The 18,139-nt window shown below is 38.5% G+C and overlaps 1 protein-coding gene across 8 annotated transcripts in view; it reads left to right on the top strand.

The window, feature by feature from the left end:
* Window positions 1-18,139, top strand: part of patj (PATJ crumbs cell polarity complex component) — a 472,630-nt gene that overhangs the window by 61,055 nt on the left and 393,436 nt on the right. For all 8 annotated transcript variants that reach the window (XM_068037182.1, XM_068037186.1, XM_068037183.1 and 5 more), the window contains 2 exons: window positions 6,446-6,575; window positions 7,894-8,010. In XM_068037182.1, the coding sequence (XP_067893283.1) occupies window positions 6,446-6,575; window positions 7,894-8,010 (247 nt within the window). The remainder of the gene's footprint in view (window positions 1-6,445; window positions 6,576-7,893; window positions 8,011-18,139) is intronic.

Genomic DNA, 18,139 nt, shown 5'->3' with positions numbered 1-18,139 from the left:
CTCTGAATAACTATCCGTTACTCCCACTCTCTGCTTTCTGTCTTGAAACCAGCTAGCAATCCACGCTGCCACTTGTCCCCTGTCTCTGCATTCTCTGACATTCATTAGTCTGTTATGGAGCACCTTATCGAAGACCTTTTGAAAATCCAGATAAATTACATCTACTGCATTACCATTATCTACTCTCTCTGTTGTCTCCTCAAAAATTTCAATAAGGTTGGTCAAGCAAGATTTTCCCTGATGAAATCCATACTGACTATTGATTATTATAATTTTCTTTTTTAGACCTTCTACTCTCTCCTTTTAGTAGGGATTCCATTATTTTTCCGATGTTAAACTGGTCTAAAATTTCCTGGGCATGTTCTGTTCCCCTTAAATATAGGAATTACATTAGCTATCTGCCAGTCTTCTGGCACTACACCTGTTTCTGAAAAAATATTGAATTTGTGTAGTAATGCCTCTGCTCACCCCCCACCCCCCCCCCCCCCCCCCTTTGATTCTTTTAAAATCCATGGATGCAATCCATTCGGACAATGGGCTTTATCCACTTTGAGTTTGATTAGGTTATTCAGTACAGCCGCTTTTCTCATCTTAAATGCCCTTACCTCATTACACTTCTCATTGTTCAATGCCATTTCAACATCTCCCTCTTAAATACCAAAGCGAAATAATTATTTAATATTCTGCCATCCCTCTGCTTTTAACTATAGTATCATCCTGTCTGTCTCTTAATGGTCCTTTTCCAATCCCAGCCTTCCTTTTTTATTGACGTGCCCTGTATTTTCCGATTTTGTTTTATGTTGCTTGATCATTTAATTCATAGTTCCTCTTTGCCTTCCTAATTTTTTTTTGACTTCTAATCTTTTTGTATTCTCTCTTATCATGCACTCTTCTGCTATCTATGTACTTAATGTATGCCTCTCTCCTAACCCTGAATTGTTCCCTGATTTCTTTATTCATCCATGGAGTTTCACTAGAGTGTAGCTTGTTGTTTCCTTTTAGTGTAATATATTCTTCCTGCACTCTGTTGAACATCATTTGAAATGTTTTCCATTGTGGTTCTGCATCGTTGGTTTGCCGGTATTGTTGTCCATTTTATTTTCCCAAGTTCTATTTTCAGCTCCTCAAAATCAGTTTTTCTCCAATCTACTAACTTGTTTTTTGTCATACTTATGTCCTTTTCTACTATCATTTTAAAGTGTATTATATTATGGTCACTATTGCCAAGATGTTCTCCTACTTTTATTTCTCTTATCTGCTCTGGTTCATTCCCCATTACTAGATCCAATAGTGAATCTTCTCTCGGGTCTTTTTCATATTGGGTTAGAAAGGACTTCTGAAAATATTGTTGGAACTGCATTCCCTTATCCCTTTTACCTACCCGTTCTGTTAACTGAATATCAGGGTAGTTGAAATCCCCCATGGTTAATACTATATTTATTTTACTCAATTTCTTAATTTGTCTGCATATTTCTTCCTCCACCTCCCTTCCATTATTAGGTGGTCCATACACTACACCAAATAGATCTTATATAATCGTTTATCTTTATCCATATGGCTTCTATTTTTGTCTTGCTGATAGCTGTGTCCCTTTTTCTACTGTCATTATGTTATCCCTAAAAAAGTACAGCCACTCTCCGTTTTCCCTCTATCTTTTCTAAATATGTTATATCCTGCAGTATTTAATTCCCAGTCCTGATTTTTAAGTAGCCATGTCTCAGTAATCCCTACTGTCTCAGGTTCTTCCCAGTGCATGATTGCATCGAACTCCCTTGTTTTATTATGGGCACTGTGCATTACTGTACAGACATTTGAACTCATTTTTAATCAGATTTTCTCTTGCTTTATGTTTAACCATCTTTTTAGACTTCTGTTCTATAACTACTTATTCCCTTGTCATTAATGTCCTCTGTTACTTTATTCTTACCTGTGCTCCCCTTCCCTGTTTTGTTTACATTTAAGCTGCTTATGTTTCTTGCGGATCCATCTCACTTGTCTAAAGCATTTGTCACCTCCCTATTTACCCTTTCCACTAGGACATGATTCCCATCCCAGTTCAGGTCGAGCCTGTCCCATCAATGCAGCTACTTTCTGTCCCAGAACTGGTGCCAGTGTCTCATCAAAAGGAACCCCTCTTTCCCACGCTAGCCCTTAAGCCACATTAGTCTCCTGATCTGTTTGCTCCTATGCCAATTTTGACATGGCTGGGGCAATAATCAGTGATTATCAATTTTGAGGTCTTGCTTCTTAATTTAGAGCCTAATTCCTGATTATCTTTCAGCAATCCACGCTACTACATGTCCCCTGTCTCCAAATTCTCTGACTTATTCATTAGTCTATTATGGAGCATCTTATCGAAGAGACCTTTAGAAAATCCAGATAAATTGCATTGACTGCATTACCGTTGTCTACTCTCTCTGTTGCCTCCTCAAAAAAATTCGATAAGGCTGTTCAAGCAAGATTTTCCCCGATGAAATCCATGCTGTCTATTCATTATTATATTTCTCTTTTTAAGATCTTCTATTGTCTCTTTTAGTAGGGATTCCATTATTTTTCCAGCCAATGTTAAACTGGCTGGTCTATAATTCCCTGGGCATGTTCTGTTCCCCCGTCTCAAATATAGAAATTACATTAGCTTTGTGCTAGTCTTCTGGCAGTACACCTGTTTCTAACAAATGATTAAATCTGTGTAGTAATGTTCCTACCAATGTTTGCTATATCCTGGACCTCAACAACCAGATTTATCGCCCCACCACCCCCGACTCCCAAGTTCCTCGCCAGCCGCAGTGACATATCCCTTCGGGATTCTTGTTCTTGGCTGCAGAAGATGCGACCTATCGCCCTAATTATAGATTCCCCTATTACTAACCCATTTCTAAATATTTTTTAATTAATGCCTTTAGTCACCAATCCTTCAGGTTACCAATTTAAACCTTAGTAATACTAATAAATTTAGTCTTTAATCCTATCACAGACCTTCCCTTTCACTCTTTTTCCACCTTCCCTGCTTTCACTTGCTTAAAAATTTTTAACTTATTCCAATCCTAATGAAAGGTCATCGACCTAAAACTCTGGTTATCTCTGCACAGATGCTGCCTGACCTGCTGAGTATTTCCAGCATTTTCTGTTTTTGTTTCCGATTTCCAGCATCTGCAGTATTTTGCTTTTGTATTAATATTTTCAATTACACTGTCAAGATCTTGTAAAACTAGTCAGTTGGAGATCACCCATGATGTTTATTATGTGTATTATGCTGCTATTAGGTGATTTGAATTTAATGTTATCCAAACATGATTTCTATCTGGATGAATGAGCTGTGATAAATGTGTCAGGCTTACAAGAAGTGCAATGATAAAGACTAAAACTGAAGAGTTGTAATATTGACTTTGCTTTTTTAAGAAAATTGACAATGCTGCAAAAGATGGCTGCCTGTGTATTGGAATATTGCCACACTGTCTGTTTAGAACAAAGAATATCTTCAAAATTAAGAGGTATCAATTGCACCTATCCTGAAACATTCCCGAATTGCATGGCTTCTTATGAAACAAAGAAGGTGTGTAGTCATCACATGGTGGGAAATCCCTGTCTCCCAGTGGAGGTGAGAGGTAACAAGCTTTTACCTTAAAAGGCAGCCCTAGAGAGAGAGAGAGAGACACACACACTCGGAAAGGAGCCTCACCAAGAAACTTGTCTGCAGCTAAAGGGCTGGGAAAAATCCAGCAAGCCAGAACGTTACTTATGCAGCAGTGACTTAGATGTGATCCACTGTCTTCAACTGAACTTTCAACCAAGAGAGAAACCTACAAACACCTCAGGCCTGCAGCCAATGAGAACTTGACTTCCGAGAGAATTCAACAGGTTTACCGTGACCCCCCAAAACCTATCTCCACTTACAACTGCTTACCCCTTTTCCTTTCTAACTGTCGCTTCTTGTATGTGCTCATGCGTGCGCAAGTGAATGCGTGAATGGATGCCGTTGTGACAATTTCGGGATAAGTCATATTGCTCAATAAATAATTGATTTTCTGTTTAAACTGACAAGAAAACCTGTTGCTGTCTGTTTATTTGACAAATAAAACACAAAGGGTTTTAAACCCTAATAACAAAAATCACTTCCTGCAGTCAGATGGGAGTTGAACAGTGGGAACCACCCAAACCCCCCACCACATGGCCAAAACAAATGGCATTACATTTTAGCTAGGAAGTTGCCCAATACTAGTCTGAACATCAGTGAGACATTTTTATGAATGCTAAAATTTGGCTACCAATTTCCTGTTCATTCAAATATTCATGTATAAGATTTTTTTTGTTATATTTGAATCTTTATCTCCCTGAAGTTGTTCCCAAATCTTTAACTAAACCAATAAATCTTCTCTACCAAAGCCCTTTGCCCTCACTCATATAATTTGGAGCATTAAATACATATCTGTGGGGCATTATGCATGTGCAGCTCTTTTCAAGTGCAGTGAATATTTGTGGAAAGTAGTCACTATAGATATTTTTCTGTGGCTTGTATTTTATTTTCTCAAGATTAATTTATCTGTTGGGTTTTCTGTGTGTGTGTTTATTTGTCATGATACGCACTATACCTAAAGTGAATATGGAGAGAAAAATATGTCAGCCTTGTGTCATACACAATTCCTTTGATGACATTTGAGAGAAGAATGTTGCCCAGGCTATCAGAAGAGTTTTCTGCACTATTTAGAACAGATAATCAGGCAATATTGCGAAAGTAAAAGCTTTGGTAATAAATAAGGTATTTAAAAAAAAAATCTCATTTCTGGATTGAATAGATTACCAAGGTTGTGTTCAGACTGATTCAGCCTGGGCAAGCAGGCTGGGAGGGGGATGGTATTCGTGCCAAGGGGCTATGCCACCTCAGATAGTGCAGTACCCTATTAATGCTGCACTGGAATGCCAAACAGATTTTGTACTACAGTCCTGAAGTGGCACTTGAACCCATAAACTTCAGACACAGATGAGAGGCATATTGACATGGAAAATTGAGTTAAAAGAATCTTTTATGTAGAAACGTTATGTATCCACATTGCCCTTTTCAGACTTCTTGAATTACTGAGTTTACATGATAGCATAGTGTCCATTTTGAACTATTGGCACACATAAGCAAGATTTATGCTAGATAGATTTCTATGATGCATAGAGGTGGTTCATAAGAATTGTATGCGTTTGCAATAATTCTAATTAATTGTGGAACACACACTAGATGCCCAGAATGTTGTGTGAGAACTCTGTTAAAGAAATTCAATTTGATGTTTTGAAATGCTTTAGAAAAGAAAGATTGAAGTTTTGAATTTTTCATTCGAAATTTCAGAAGTCAACTGAGCCTTGAGTATTGGTTCACTCTAGGAAGAAATTTTAATTTAAATGAAACTTAACCCTTAAAAAAATGCTTTTGTATTTTACTAATCTGTCTGGTTTTGTGGAACATGGATAACTATTGTGGACAAATCTAGCTTACAATATTATGTTTTATTCATTGCTTAATTGGTGACATTTACCCTCAATCTGCTTGCCTGCTTACGTTATTATTTACATGCTTCCCAGTAAAAATTCCAGGTGGAATATATTATCCAAAGTATAGGTATTATTTGGCTGAATTAGTTCCCAATTTTCCTTTAAATAGCAGTTCTCATCCCTTTTATTAGTATATTGAAATTGGCCCAAGTTACTGTACTTCTGGCCCCTTTTTGCAATGAGCCAAAATGGAGAAAGTCCGAGTACACCAAATAAACTGTAGCTGCACAGATCATAAATTAAGATCTGGGGCATAGAAACAGTTCCACACTGTTCCTCACTCTGTGTAGTTCCAAATACAGATCAGAGAATAAACTTTTAAAGTTTAATTGATAAGTTGTTTAATCTGCATAACTAAGCAAAGTGTAGGGGCAGAAATGGGTAAATTAGGAGTGTGTTGAACATAAAATATTTATATCTTCAGTAATTGGAAAGATGGTTCGTCGTGGAACTTGGAGGATAATTAAAATTAATGTGGTGAAGGTTAACATATATTGATTCATGCTGAATATAGTTGTTTGCATATTAGGTCATAGCAAAATCCCAGTTGTTCAAATCACCTTGACATTAGTATGTTTATTTTCCAATGATGAGTTTTTAAAAATGCATTTCATACATTTTTATATTGTTGATTTACGAAGAAGGTCCCACTAAGTTTGCAGCCTGTATTCTTTCACTCAATCACAAAATCTATTTGGCTAGATCCTTATCAATAACGATTAGTGAAGCCATTTTTATGCATTATATCCTGTGAACGTACACTGGAATATTCATTTTCTTTTAAGAAATACACCTCAAATAAATGTTGTAATGTCTTAAGATTGTGTGTAGTTGCATTTTCTAACCTAGGATATTTTAATTTCTGACCCATCTGGGTTGTTTGTTACCATTTTGTGCAATATTTTTATAGGTTGATGGGGTTAATATTCAGGAATTTACGAATCAAGAAGGGATTGATGCTTTACGAAACACTGGCAAAACTGTCAGCCTTACAGTAGCGAGGAGGAAGAAGCATGATGACTATGAATTCTGTGAAAAAGGTAATTTATATTTTACTTTCACTCTGTTTAAGATACAACTGTTTAATGAAACTCCATGGATATGGACAAGAAAAAGAACAGTTTTCACTTGGCTTTTAATTATAATTCAAATCTTTTTAAATTAAAAAAAAACCATTGAAGTATTGTCACCTGAAAGAATAAAATTGAAAACACCCCTCCACTCAAAAAAGATTTACCATCCATAGAAATTCACTAAACCAAGCAGCAGTAGAAAGCTCTATAGTAATGTACCATGCATTAAGATGTGTAACCCACCAAAGAATTATTTTGCTTTTCTCGCAGTTTAAGTGGAAAAGACTTCAGGGAACACAATTATTTTTCCATCATCCACCACACTGGTTTACTGCAAAATTACGCATACCAATTGTTGTGATTTGTCCTTCGTCTTCACCCAGCACATGACTGGCTGTTTCCCCACGTTAGCTATGCATATTCATATGTTTATGTGGCTGTGCTATATTAAGGCTGTGCTACATCTTTGAGTGCATCTCTCAGACTTCTTTCAAAATCCTTTCAGCAACAATGTACCACTTATTCTTCCAACAGCATAATATTTGACTTGTGTAGTACCAGAGTAGATACATTGTATTTTACATCTAGCACATATTAATTACTTCATCCTTAAAAGTATATGTCTCATTTACTTTGCTTTAAATAACACTTTCATAAAACAGCAACAAAACACAACTGAACAGGCACAGACTATGACTATTAGCAGATAGGAGGAACAATCCAATTACTAGTCAGCAGTCAGTAAACAGCTTCCAAATAAATCAGTTACATTTAAAAAAAATAATTTTGGCTGCCATCCTGCTTGATCAGAACTTGAGAAGCATAGAATTACGAAAATGATATGAATAATAGCAAAAATAAAAAATACATAATTCATAGAATCTTAGGAACAGAAAAAAGATAAATTGACTTCATTATATCAGAAAACTTCAGAACTTGAAGTAATGGATCTGTTTCACTTGAAACAGAGCTCACAATTGCACAGCTATAGTTTCCACACAATCCATTGGTAACTTTAACTGTTCCACCAGATGATGCCATATGCAATATAGGATATCGTACACCACTTCCAATAAAAGTTGCATTTTTGTAAAATTACTCTCACCAGAAACTTGATCACTCCTACAAAGAAAGTGAATCCATATATATATGATTGTTCTAAAAACAATATATGATTGTTCTAAAAAAATATATAACATTGAGGGATTTATAATGCAGACTTAACTATACTGAATGGTTTTACTGTGCATAATTTTAAGAATGTATTCTTCTCCCTGTTTTACAGCTGAACCAGATAATGTAACTCACATGGAAAATGCAGTTATCACTGAAAGTAGCATTCATTCTGCAGTTAAAGAGCCGGAAAGTACACGAGTGAAGAAGCAGGAATGTAAAATTGATGGTATGTAGCCTTACTCCAGAGATATAAGCGCACAATCTAGGTTGACACTCCAGTGCAATGCTGAAGGATTACTGCACTGTCAGAATAGCCGTCGTTGAGATGAGACATGAGACAGGGTAACCTATTTGCCCTGTTAGGTGACGTAAAGGATCCCATGGCATTATTTTGAAGACGAGCAGGGGAGTTCTCCCTGGTTTCCAGACCAGTATTTATTCCTCAACCAATAGCGCTTTATTGTCTGCCAGGTGAACACAGATTTCCCAATTTGTTATTTTTTGTTCCCTCTGTGTCTCATGTACAATATAGATTTTACCTCAAAGCTTTTTGAGATTTGTCCTCTAGTTTTCCAAAGTTGTTTGAAGAAAAGTTGATTAAACAGTGCTCGAAGCTGAAGAAAAATATCGATACAGCTGGTTGATACTGATGCATCTTGGGAAGTTAGATACGCTGCACATCATAAAACTGCACAATGTAAATTCAGCTTGCCGTGTCAGATTTGATCAAAAGTATTAAGTTCATGGCCAGGCTTTTGAGAGCGGCTGATGTTTTCAAGTAAATCTTTACTTAAGATATTAAAAGGCAGAAAAAATGATTAATTGAATAAATGTAATCAATGAGTATGCAAATGCCAAATGAATATCAATACAGATAAGACTAAGGTGGTGCATTTTGGTAGAAGAAATAAGGAGACCACGTATTTGTTGGAAAATAAATGGGATAGAGGTGCGAAGGGTTGGAGGGGTATAGATTCACAAATCATTATAAATAGCAGTGCAAGTTAACAAAGCACTGGGTTTCACTTCTAGAGGAATAAAATTCAAAAGCAGACAAATTATGTTAAACCTGTATAGAAGCTTCGTTAGATTACATTCAAGTAATATGTACAATTCTGCCTCCATATTTCAAAAAGAAATAGACATACCGGAGAAACTGCAAAAAAGGTTTACAAAATGATAGCACATCTGAGAGGGTACAACTATTCAGAAAGGCTGAAGAGAGGTAACCTGATAGAGGTCTTGAAAATTATGATGGGTTTCAACAGGGAGAAGAAAGCTATTTCCATTAGTAGGGGAGTACAGCTACTAGGCATGATAAATATAAGATAATTATAAAAAATCCAGTAAGGAACTCGAGAGAAACTTCTTTACTCAGACAGTGATGAAAATGTGCAATTCGCTACTACATGCACTGGTAGAGGTGAATAGCTTAGATACATTTAAAGAGAATCTGGGAAATTACATGAGGGAGAAACAAATAAGAGATGTTAATAGTGTGGTTAAGAAAGGTGGGAGGAGGCACAAGTGAAGCATAAATATGGGCATAAATCCATTGGACCACATGGTCTGTTTCTGTGCTGTAAAATTCTATATATAATGTTTGGCAGGATTGGACAGAAAACATTTGAGTTCCTTTCTGCTTAGTGAAGGCACAAATTGGCTCATTGCACAGTACCCAGTCTGTGCCCTGCTCTTGTAGCCAAGGTATTAATATGGCTGGTCCAGTTAAACTTCTGGCCATTAGGGTGGTGGTTGGTTAGGATAAGGATATATTTTGGGAATTTTCCATCTTGGGTAATTGCTAGTGCCAAAGCTATATTGGAACAGCTTGGTTAGAGTAGCAGCTTGCTTTGGTGGACAGGTCTTCAGAACTTAGTTGGCATTTTATGAGACCATAGTCTTTTTATGTCCAGTTGTCTCAGCCATTCCTTGATATCACATGAAGTGAACCTGAATGACTGGACACTGGCACCTATGATGGTCGGGTCCTCAAGGAAACTGAGTTGTTGCTGAAGATGCTTGCAAACACTTCAGCCTTGCCTCTTGCAGGACTTTGCTGTGGTTCAGGTGGGTTGTTGATGAAGCATCCTCGTGCTGTTAGTTGTCTAGTTGTCTACCAGCATTTTTGACCAGATGTGGTAGGGTTACAGAGATTTGCCTTGGTGTGTTGATTGTAGGAAATATGAAAAAGACAGGGAAAGACCAGTTGGTCCATGGATCCCCTCTCTAATTTCTGCACACCGCCTCTCATTCCTCTCCGCTGACAACAAGCCACACAAGTTCCTGAAAGAGACTGCTTAGCTCCTTGTATAGCTTGTTGCTTTTGCAGTTTAGCATGCAGATGTGTAGTAGCACAGTTAATTTCCTGCCCACTGTTAAATGGCTTCGGGGATCTGTTGGAGGGCCGAGGTGGGCTTCCTCCTGCAACCTGGCCTGCCACTGGGACCCTCAATGCTATAATAAAATGCTGCCAATAGTGTGGGATTGCAGCCTAGTTCCATCTGATTTTTTTTTAAGCCCATTCAGTCAAAATCAAAAATAAAGATGGTGGACCAGAATAGTTTCTGTCATTTTTTTTCAGGGAGCATTTTGAAGGGTTAACTGGGCTGAGATTGACTATGGCTTATTCTGAAAGGAAGCCTGGATTGCTGATGGATTTTTTTTTTTTAGAATTGAGTAGCTTGCTAGTCTACTTCAGAGAGCATTGAAAGTCAATTACTTAGGGCATAATTTTGTTCTGCCCATGGAGGCGGGAATGGAGGTGGGGTGGGTGTCAACAAAATGACAGGGGGCATCTTTTCCGACATTGTCCGGGTGGGGAATGCTGACAATGGCCTTTTCATCCCAGGCCCATTGAGGCCCTTAAGTGGCCAATTAATGGCCACTTAAGGGCCTGCTGCAACCTCCACCTCAATTTTGTGGTGGGAAATGCTGCCAGATAAAGCCTGATGACCTCCTTGCAGGGTAGGGGAGGGTCCTTCCTTTGGGGACAATCCATGGCGGATTGCAGTCTAGTTCCTTCTGATTTTTTTTTTAAAGCCCATTCAGTCAAAGAATCAAAAGAAAATGGTGTGCCACAATAATTTTCGTCAATGTTTAAGGATTGAAGTTCCATTTTTATTCTTGGGTAATAAATTTTTGTCAAAATATTTTTATGTTTGGACCCTTTTTCCTTAACATTCGGTCCTGTGAAAGGCACAAGAGTAATAGGTTGCAATACTGATCAGTGACTTGCTGTGTGAACCCAGAGCCTTGCATGTACTCATGCTATAAAAGGTTGTAATATACTTTAATGGGTGCCCTTTTTCATAACAAGCTCCAAACAAAATTCTAGTTATAAAAATGTAAGAAGAAACGAGATAATGTAGATATAAACTGGTTATTTAACTTGCATTGTGGACTGTAAGCAGATGTGAGCACAAAATTGACAAGTTTCAAGCAAGATTTGAGATGCAAAGGCATTCTCTCTTCCTTTCTCCTCCTTCAATCCCCAAAAAGCAGATACATGAAAGATACAACTGAAACAATTAATGCTGCAAATAGTAATACAACTTTAAAATAAATACCTGAGGTGCACAAAATAAGTGGTTAGCGATGGGATATGATGAATGCTGAGCTAATGGGACAATGGAAATGCTATGCCCAGGACAGTGAAAGGTGAATATAGAATGTAAGGTTATTTGTATTTGCTGGAATTTGGGGGTTGGGACAGAGAGATTTGGATTTCAACAATGTTTTGATGGCAAAACTGACAAGGCAGCATATTTAATTGCCAAACCCTAGTTGACTTAAAGACATTGAGTCAACTACTTGATCTGGGACTGGAGTCTCATGTAGGCTTGACTGGGTAGTGATGTTGGACTCCTTCCCCTGAAGAACATTAGAGAATCAGCTTGACAGCTTTCATGCCCATTTTATGATGCTAGACCATAAATTGCCAGATGTATTAAATTACATTTTACAACTTACTATGGTGCGATTTCAACATTTAAACTACTCTGTCCTTTTACAATATATGCCAGGATAAATTGCAAAGCTTTCTTTCCTGGAACTGTCTATCCAGTGGGAGACATGTACATTTTTGAGTGCAGATTTTTAAACTACTGGTTTTATTCATCCAATTTTCTTTCATATATTAACTGCTTGGGAGATTGGTAGCTATCCTGATTCACCAGAGTGATTACCAGAGTTTAAAGGGTTAAATTATGAGCCTAAATGTTGCTTGTATTCCCTTGGCTTTAAAAGTCTGAGGAGAGATGTAATTGAAGTGTTTAATGATTTAATGATACAAAGATTTGATACAGAGAAGCTATTTCCTCTGGTTAGGGAGCTCAGAACAAGAGGGCACAATATAAAAACTATGGAGCTAGACCATTCAGGAGTGAAATCTGGAAGCAACTTTGCACAAAAGGAAATGGAGAATTCCCACCTCAAAGTCTGTGGATGCTTGTTCAGTAGAGGTTTTCAAGGCTAAAGCTGATAGATTCTTGTTAGGTAAAAGGTATTGTTATGACCAGGTGAGAAAGGGGTCTAGGGGGTTCCCTCTCAGCCTTTGCCTGGTTTAACCGTAACAGGGTTTAATTTTAAAAACACCGTGTTTTTAGCTTCCCCTCAGTGAATCCTTGTTCACTGCTTTCCAATTGTAAGGCAAAGAAATGAATCAGACAGGGTTTCTTCGATTTAAACAAGAAAGGTGGAAGTTTATTAATCTAGACAACGAATACACGACGCGATCACTCTAGCATGCATACGCAATAAACACACACACAGATAGAGATGGAAAAAGTAGAAAGAATAAAGAGAAAAGTTTGACACAATAGCTGGGTTTCTATTTACGATCCTTAGAGTGCGATGTAGAGTCTTTGGTTGCTGGTAAGTCTTGCCGTTTCATTGGGACCCAGTGCACGCTTTAAAACCTGTTTACATGTCGGAGTCTTTTCTCTCTTGAGGTTTAAGTGATTTCATTGGATCCGAGATTAGTGAAAGAGAGAGGGGCTCTTGTTCCAAGTTCAGTTGCAATCTGCAATCTGACCCAAGCTGTCCTGTGAGCAGTATAGAACCAGACCTGGGACAGCAGGTTAGTCATGTGACTCATTTAAAAAAATACACTCCAGCGTTTGTGGATTCCAAAGGTCTTGGTAGGCAGTGGGGGTGGGTGGCGGTGAAGTCCTGTCTCTTACCCCGACAAGATGTGGATCACCATTGCTCAGCCCAGTCTCTGTTAATTGAATCAGTGAGCAATTCCTTTGTCTCTCCAAGCACTGTTTTTTAGTATGCAAATGTTTTTCCAGCTACTGCTTAAATAAGTCATCTCTTCACTCCAGCAACAGTTTAAAATTCATGTTCATTTAATGAAATTAATATGCCTCATTCTTGGCATGACAGTATCAAGAGATATGGATCAAAAGTGGTGAAATGCAATTGAGTACAGATCAGTCATTATTGAATGGTGGAATAGGCTTAAGGGGCTGAATGGCCTACTCCTGTTCATATGTTCCTTCAGTTTTGAATGCACACACCAGCAGAATTTTGATAACTTGCATCATTGACTTGGTGATCTGTCTAAATATTAGTGCAATAAATCAGTTATAAGTTATCCAGACTTTTGAGGGCATTTTGCCTGGAGATATTACAATGACTGGTACCTATTTAAAGATATTGTTTGACTAAAATGTAAAAGTGCTATCCTTATTTGATGGAGACTGGATATTTTGAGAGTTCATTTGTGATCAAGGTCTACTACATACTTGAGGGTGACAATTCAGTTCAATAATGAGGGAGTACTACTTGTTAGAGGTTCTGTTGTTCAGATCAGATGTTGAACTGAGGCCTCGTATATCTGCACAAGTGGATGTAAAAGATCCTATGTTCCTATCAGAATAAAAGTAAAGTCATAGCTCTTGGCAAACCTTTTCTCAGACAGCACTTCCAAAAAGACATTGACTGGTTATTCAATCATTTACTGTTTTTGGAAACTTGCTGCATGCAGTTTGACAGATGCATTTGAAAGATGACCCATGTTTATGAATGGTGTCTCTGAGAGATGGCATGTAGATGTGAATGAGGAGGAGGCCAAGGGTGGATTTTTTTATAGTACTCTGGAAATGACCATGTGGGTGCTGGATGGCAAACTATTGTTGGAGATTTGTTGGCTGTGTTGGAACAGGTAGAAAGGCAGTCCCAAAGAGGTAGACCACGAAGGAGGGTGCTGCAGAATGGTGTGATTGATCATGTTGAAGACTGTATAGGAACTGGGGTGCAGTAATGGGGAAAACCATTGGTGACTTTGTTCAGAATTGTCCCAATGCAGTAGGCAGGGTGGAAAATAACTAAACGGATTCAAACAATGAGTTGTGGGAGATGTGAACATGTATTTGGGAGATGAGGACATGTTCAAGGCAAGGTTGGAGATTGGGTATTACTTGTGTCAGATGGGTCGAGGGTAGTTTTTTGAGGAAAGGGGTGAGAATTTCCCCAATAACTACTTGAAGCAAACTGCCCCTTCAGACAGATCCATAGTATATCAGGAGAATAATCATAAATCAGAGGGAGAGCTGATTTTTCAGATTGCTGCCAATGGGTGGACAAGTTTGTAGTTAAAAAAAAAAAATTGTTTCTGTATGGTGCGGGGTAGCATAGGGGCGGAAAGTCTGCTTTAAAACTACTGACATCCTTCACATCATATACCACTACTGGTATAATCTCATTTTTTTAATGCCAAATTTAATTAATGGAACTCATTTGTATTTTACACCTGTGAGCAATTGTGTTTATTATCCAACAGACCCTGGTCTGGAACATACTGACTAGAGTGGCAAAAAAAATTACATCTTTGACAGCCATAAACATTGAAAACATTTCAATTTAATTAATTTTATTTATTTCATATGGCCTTATAATCTTAAATCGTTAGAATTGAGCAAGTGTGAACCTGATAAACAGCTTGAGTATCACTGATTACGACAGCATTGTTTGATGCTCTGAGTCTGTGCACTTGAAAATTGCTCAGCAAAGAAACTTTATACTTAGATTAGATTAGATTAGAGATACAGCACTGAAACAGGCCCTTCGGCCCACCGAGTCTGTGCCGAACATCAACCACCCATTTATACTAATCCTACACTAATCCCATATTCCTACCAAACATCCCCACCTGTCCCTATATTTCCCTACCACCTACCTATACTAGTGACAATTTATAATGGCCAATTTACCTATCAACCTGCAAGTCTTTTGGCTTGTGGGAGGAAACCGGAGCACCCGGAGAAAACCCACGCAGACACAGGGAGAACTTGCAAACTCCACACAGGCAGTACCCGGAATCGAACCCGGGTCCCTGGAGCTGTGAGGCTGCGGTGCTAACCACTGCGCCACTGTGCCGCCCTTGAAGTTGGGGGTCACCAGCAGGGCAACCAGTCATTTCATGCCATCTAAATGGAGCGGCTGCATGACATGCTTCTGGGGAAGGTGAACAGTCACAGATCATGGTCCACATTGGTACCAATGACATAGGTATGAAGAGGGATGAGATCCTGAAAGCAGATTTTAGGGAGTTAGGAAGGAAATTAAAAAGCAGGACCTCCAAAGCAGTAATCTGAGGATTACTCCCAGTGCCACGTGCTAGTGAGCATAGGAATAGGGGGATTGATCGATTGAACACGTGGCTGGGGAATTGTAGGAGGTGGGCATCAGATTTTTGAGGCATTGGGACTGGTCCTGGGGCAGGTGGGACCTGTACAAGATGGACAGGCTACACCTTAGCAAGACCGGAATTAACATCATCGCAGGGAGATTTGCTCATGCTGTTGGGGAGGGTTTAAACTAGCTTGTCAGGGGGATGGGAACCTAGGGATAGCTCAAATTGGAAGGAAGTAAAGCTGGTAACAGGATGTAGAAAAGTAGCAAATGACATTAGAAAGCAGGCAGAACAAAGGTGAGCATCCACTAGGCTTAGAATGCAGAAAAATGCCAAGAAGACAAGGTTAAGGGCACTCTACCTGAATGCACACAGCATTCGCAACAAGGTAGATGATTTAAAGGCCCAAATAGAGGTAAATGGGTATGATTGAATTGCCATAACGTGGCTACAGGGTGACCAAGATAGGGAACTGAAAATTCAAGGATATTCAACATATAGGAAGAACAGGCAAAAAGGAAAAGGAGTTGGTGTGCTGATAATAAGGGATGGGATCGGTACATTAGGAAGGGAGGATCTCAGATCAGAAGAACAAAATATGGAATCTGTTTGGGTGGAGCTAAGAAACAGCAAGGGGCAGCAAACATTGCTAGGAGTTGTTTATAGACCACCAAACAGTAGTGGTAGTGTGGGGCATTGTATTAATCAAGAGATTAGAGAATCATGTGGCATGGATAATACAGTAATCATGGGTGAATTCAATCTGCATATCGACTGGGTAAACCTAATGAGCACTAATGCTGTGGAGGACGAGTTTCTGGAGTGTGTTAGGCATGGTTTTCTGGAGCAATATGTTGAGGAACTGACTAGAGAACAGGCTATTTTAGATCTAGTATTATCTAATAAGGGCTAATTAATAATCTTGTTGTAAAAGAACCTTTAGGGATGAGTGACCATAATATGATAGAATTTTACATTATGTTTGAAGGTGAGGTAGTTCAGTCTGAAGCCAGGGTGTTAAATTTGAGCAAAGGAAATTATGAAGGTATGAGGGGTAAATTGGCTGTGGTGGATTGGGAAAATACATTAAAAGGTATGAAAAGGTATAAAAGGTACACAGGCAATGGATATTCTTTAAAGAAATATTACATAGTTTATAGCAACTATACATATCTTCAAGGCACAAAAACCCCAAAGGTAAAGGCAGTCAATCATGGATAGCAAAGCAAGTTAAGGATTGTATAAGAGTAAAAGAAAAGGCCTATAAAATTGCCAGAAATAGTAGTAAACCTGAGGATTGGGAGGATTTTAGAATACAGCAAGGGAGGGCGAAGAAACCAATAAAGAAAGGGAGAATAGAATATGAATGTAAATTAGCAAAAAGTATAAAAACGGACTGTAAAGGTTTCTACAGGTAGATAAAAAGGAAACGTTTGGCTAAGACGAATGTGTGTCCATTACAAGCGGAGTCAGGACATTTTATAATGGGGAATGGCAGAGAAGATAAATGATTACTTTCTGTCTGTCTAAACTGAGGAAGATACAAGAAATCTCCCAGAATTAGAGATTGAAGGGATTAGGGAGAATGAGAAATTGTTGGAAATTAGTATTAGTAAGAAGGTTGTATTGGAGAAATTAATGGGGCTGAAGTTTGCTAAGTCCCCAGGACCTGATATTCTACATCCCAGAGTATTGTAAGAGGTAGCTGTGGAGATATTGGATGCATTGGTGATCATCTTCCAAAATTCCGGAGATTCTGGAGCGGTTCCTGCAGATTAGAAAATCGTAAATGTCATCCCACTATTTAAGAAGGGAGGGAGAGAGAAAACAGGGAATTACAGACCTGTTAGCCTTACATCATTAATTGGGAAATGCTAGAATCTATTCTAAAGGATGTGATAAATGGACACTTGGATAATAATCTGATTGGGCATAGTCAACATGGATTTATGAATGGGAAATCATGTTTGACTAACTTGTTGGAGTTTTTTGAGGATGTTACTAACAGAATTGATAAAAGGGACTCAGTGGACGTGGTATACTTGGATTTTCAGAAGACTTTTGGTAAAGTCCCCCACAGGAGGTTGGTCAGCAAAATTAAAGCACATGGGAAAGGAGGTAATATACTGGCATGGATTGAGGGATTGGTTAATGGGCAGAAAACAGAGAGTAGGAATAAACAGGTCATTCTTGCGTTGGCAGGCTGCGACTAGTGGGGTACCACAGGGATCAGTGCTTGGGCCCCAGCTGTTCACAATACATAGCAACATTTTGGATGTGGGGACCAAATGTAGTATTTCCAAGTTCGCAGAAGACACAAAACTAGGTGGGAATGTGTGTTGTAAGGATACAAAGCAGCTTCAAGGGGATTTGGACAGACTTAGTGAGTGGGCAAGAACGTGGCAGATGGAATATAATGTGGAAAAATGAGGTTATCCACTTTGATAGGAGGAATAGATGTGGAGTATTTCTTAAATGGTAAGAGATTAGAAAGTGTAGATGTTGAAAGGGACCTTGTCAATAAGTCGCTGAAAGCTTATGTGCAGATGCAGCAAGCAATTATGAAGGTTAATGGTATGTTAGGCTTTATCGCAAGAGGATTTGAGTACAAGAGTAGTGAAGTATTGCTTCAATTGTATTGAACCTTGGTTAGACTGCAGTTGGAGTACTGTGTGCAGTTTTGGTCTCCTTACCCTAGGAAGTATATTATTGCCAT

This window comes from Heterodontus francisci, chromosome 8, assembly GCF_036365525.1.
Source record: "Heterodontus francisci isolate sHetFra1 chromosome 8, sHetFra1.hap1, whole genome shotgun sequence".
NCBI lineage: Eukaryota > Metazoa > Chordata > Chondrichthyes > Heterodontiformes > Heterodontidae > Heterodontus > Heterodontus francisci.
Note: the sequence above shows the minus strand (reverse complement) of the source record. Positions and strands in the feature narration are given on the sequence as shown.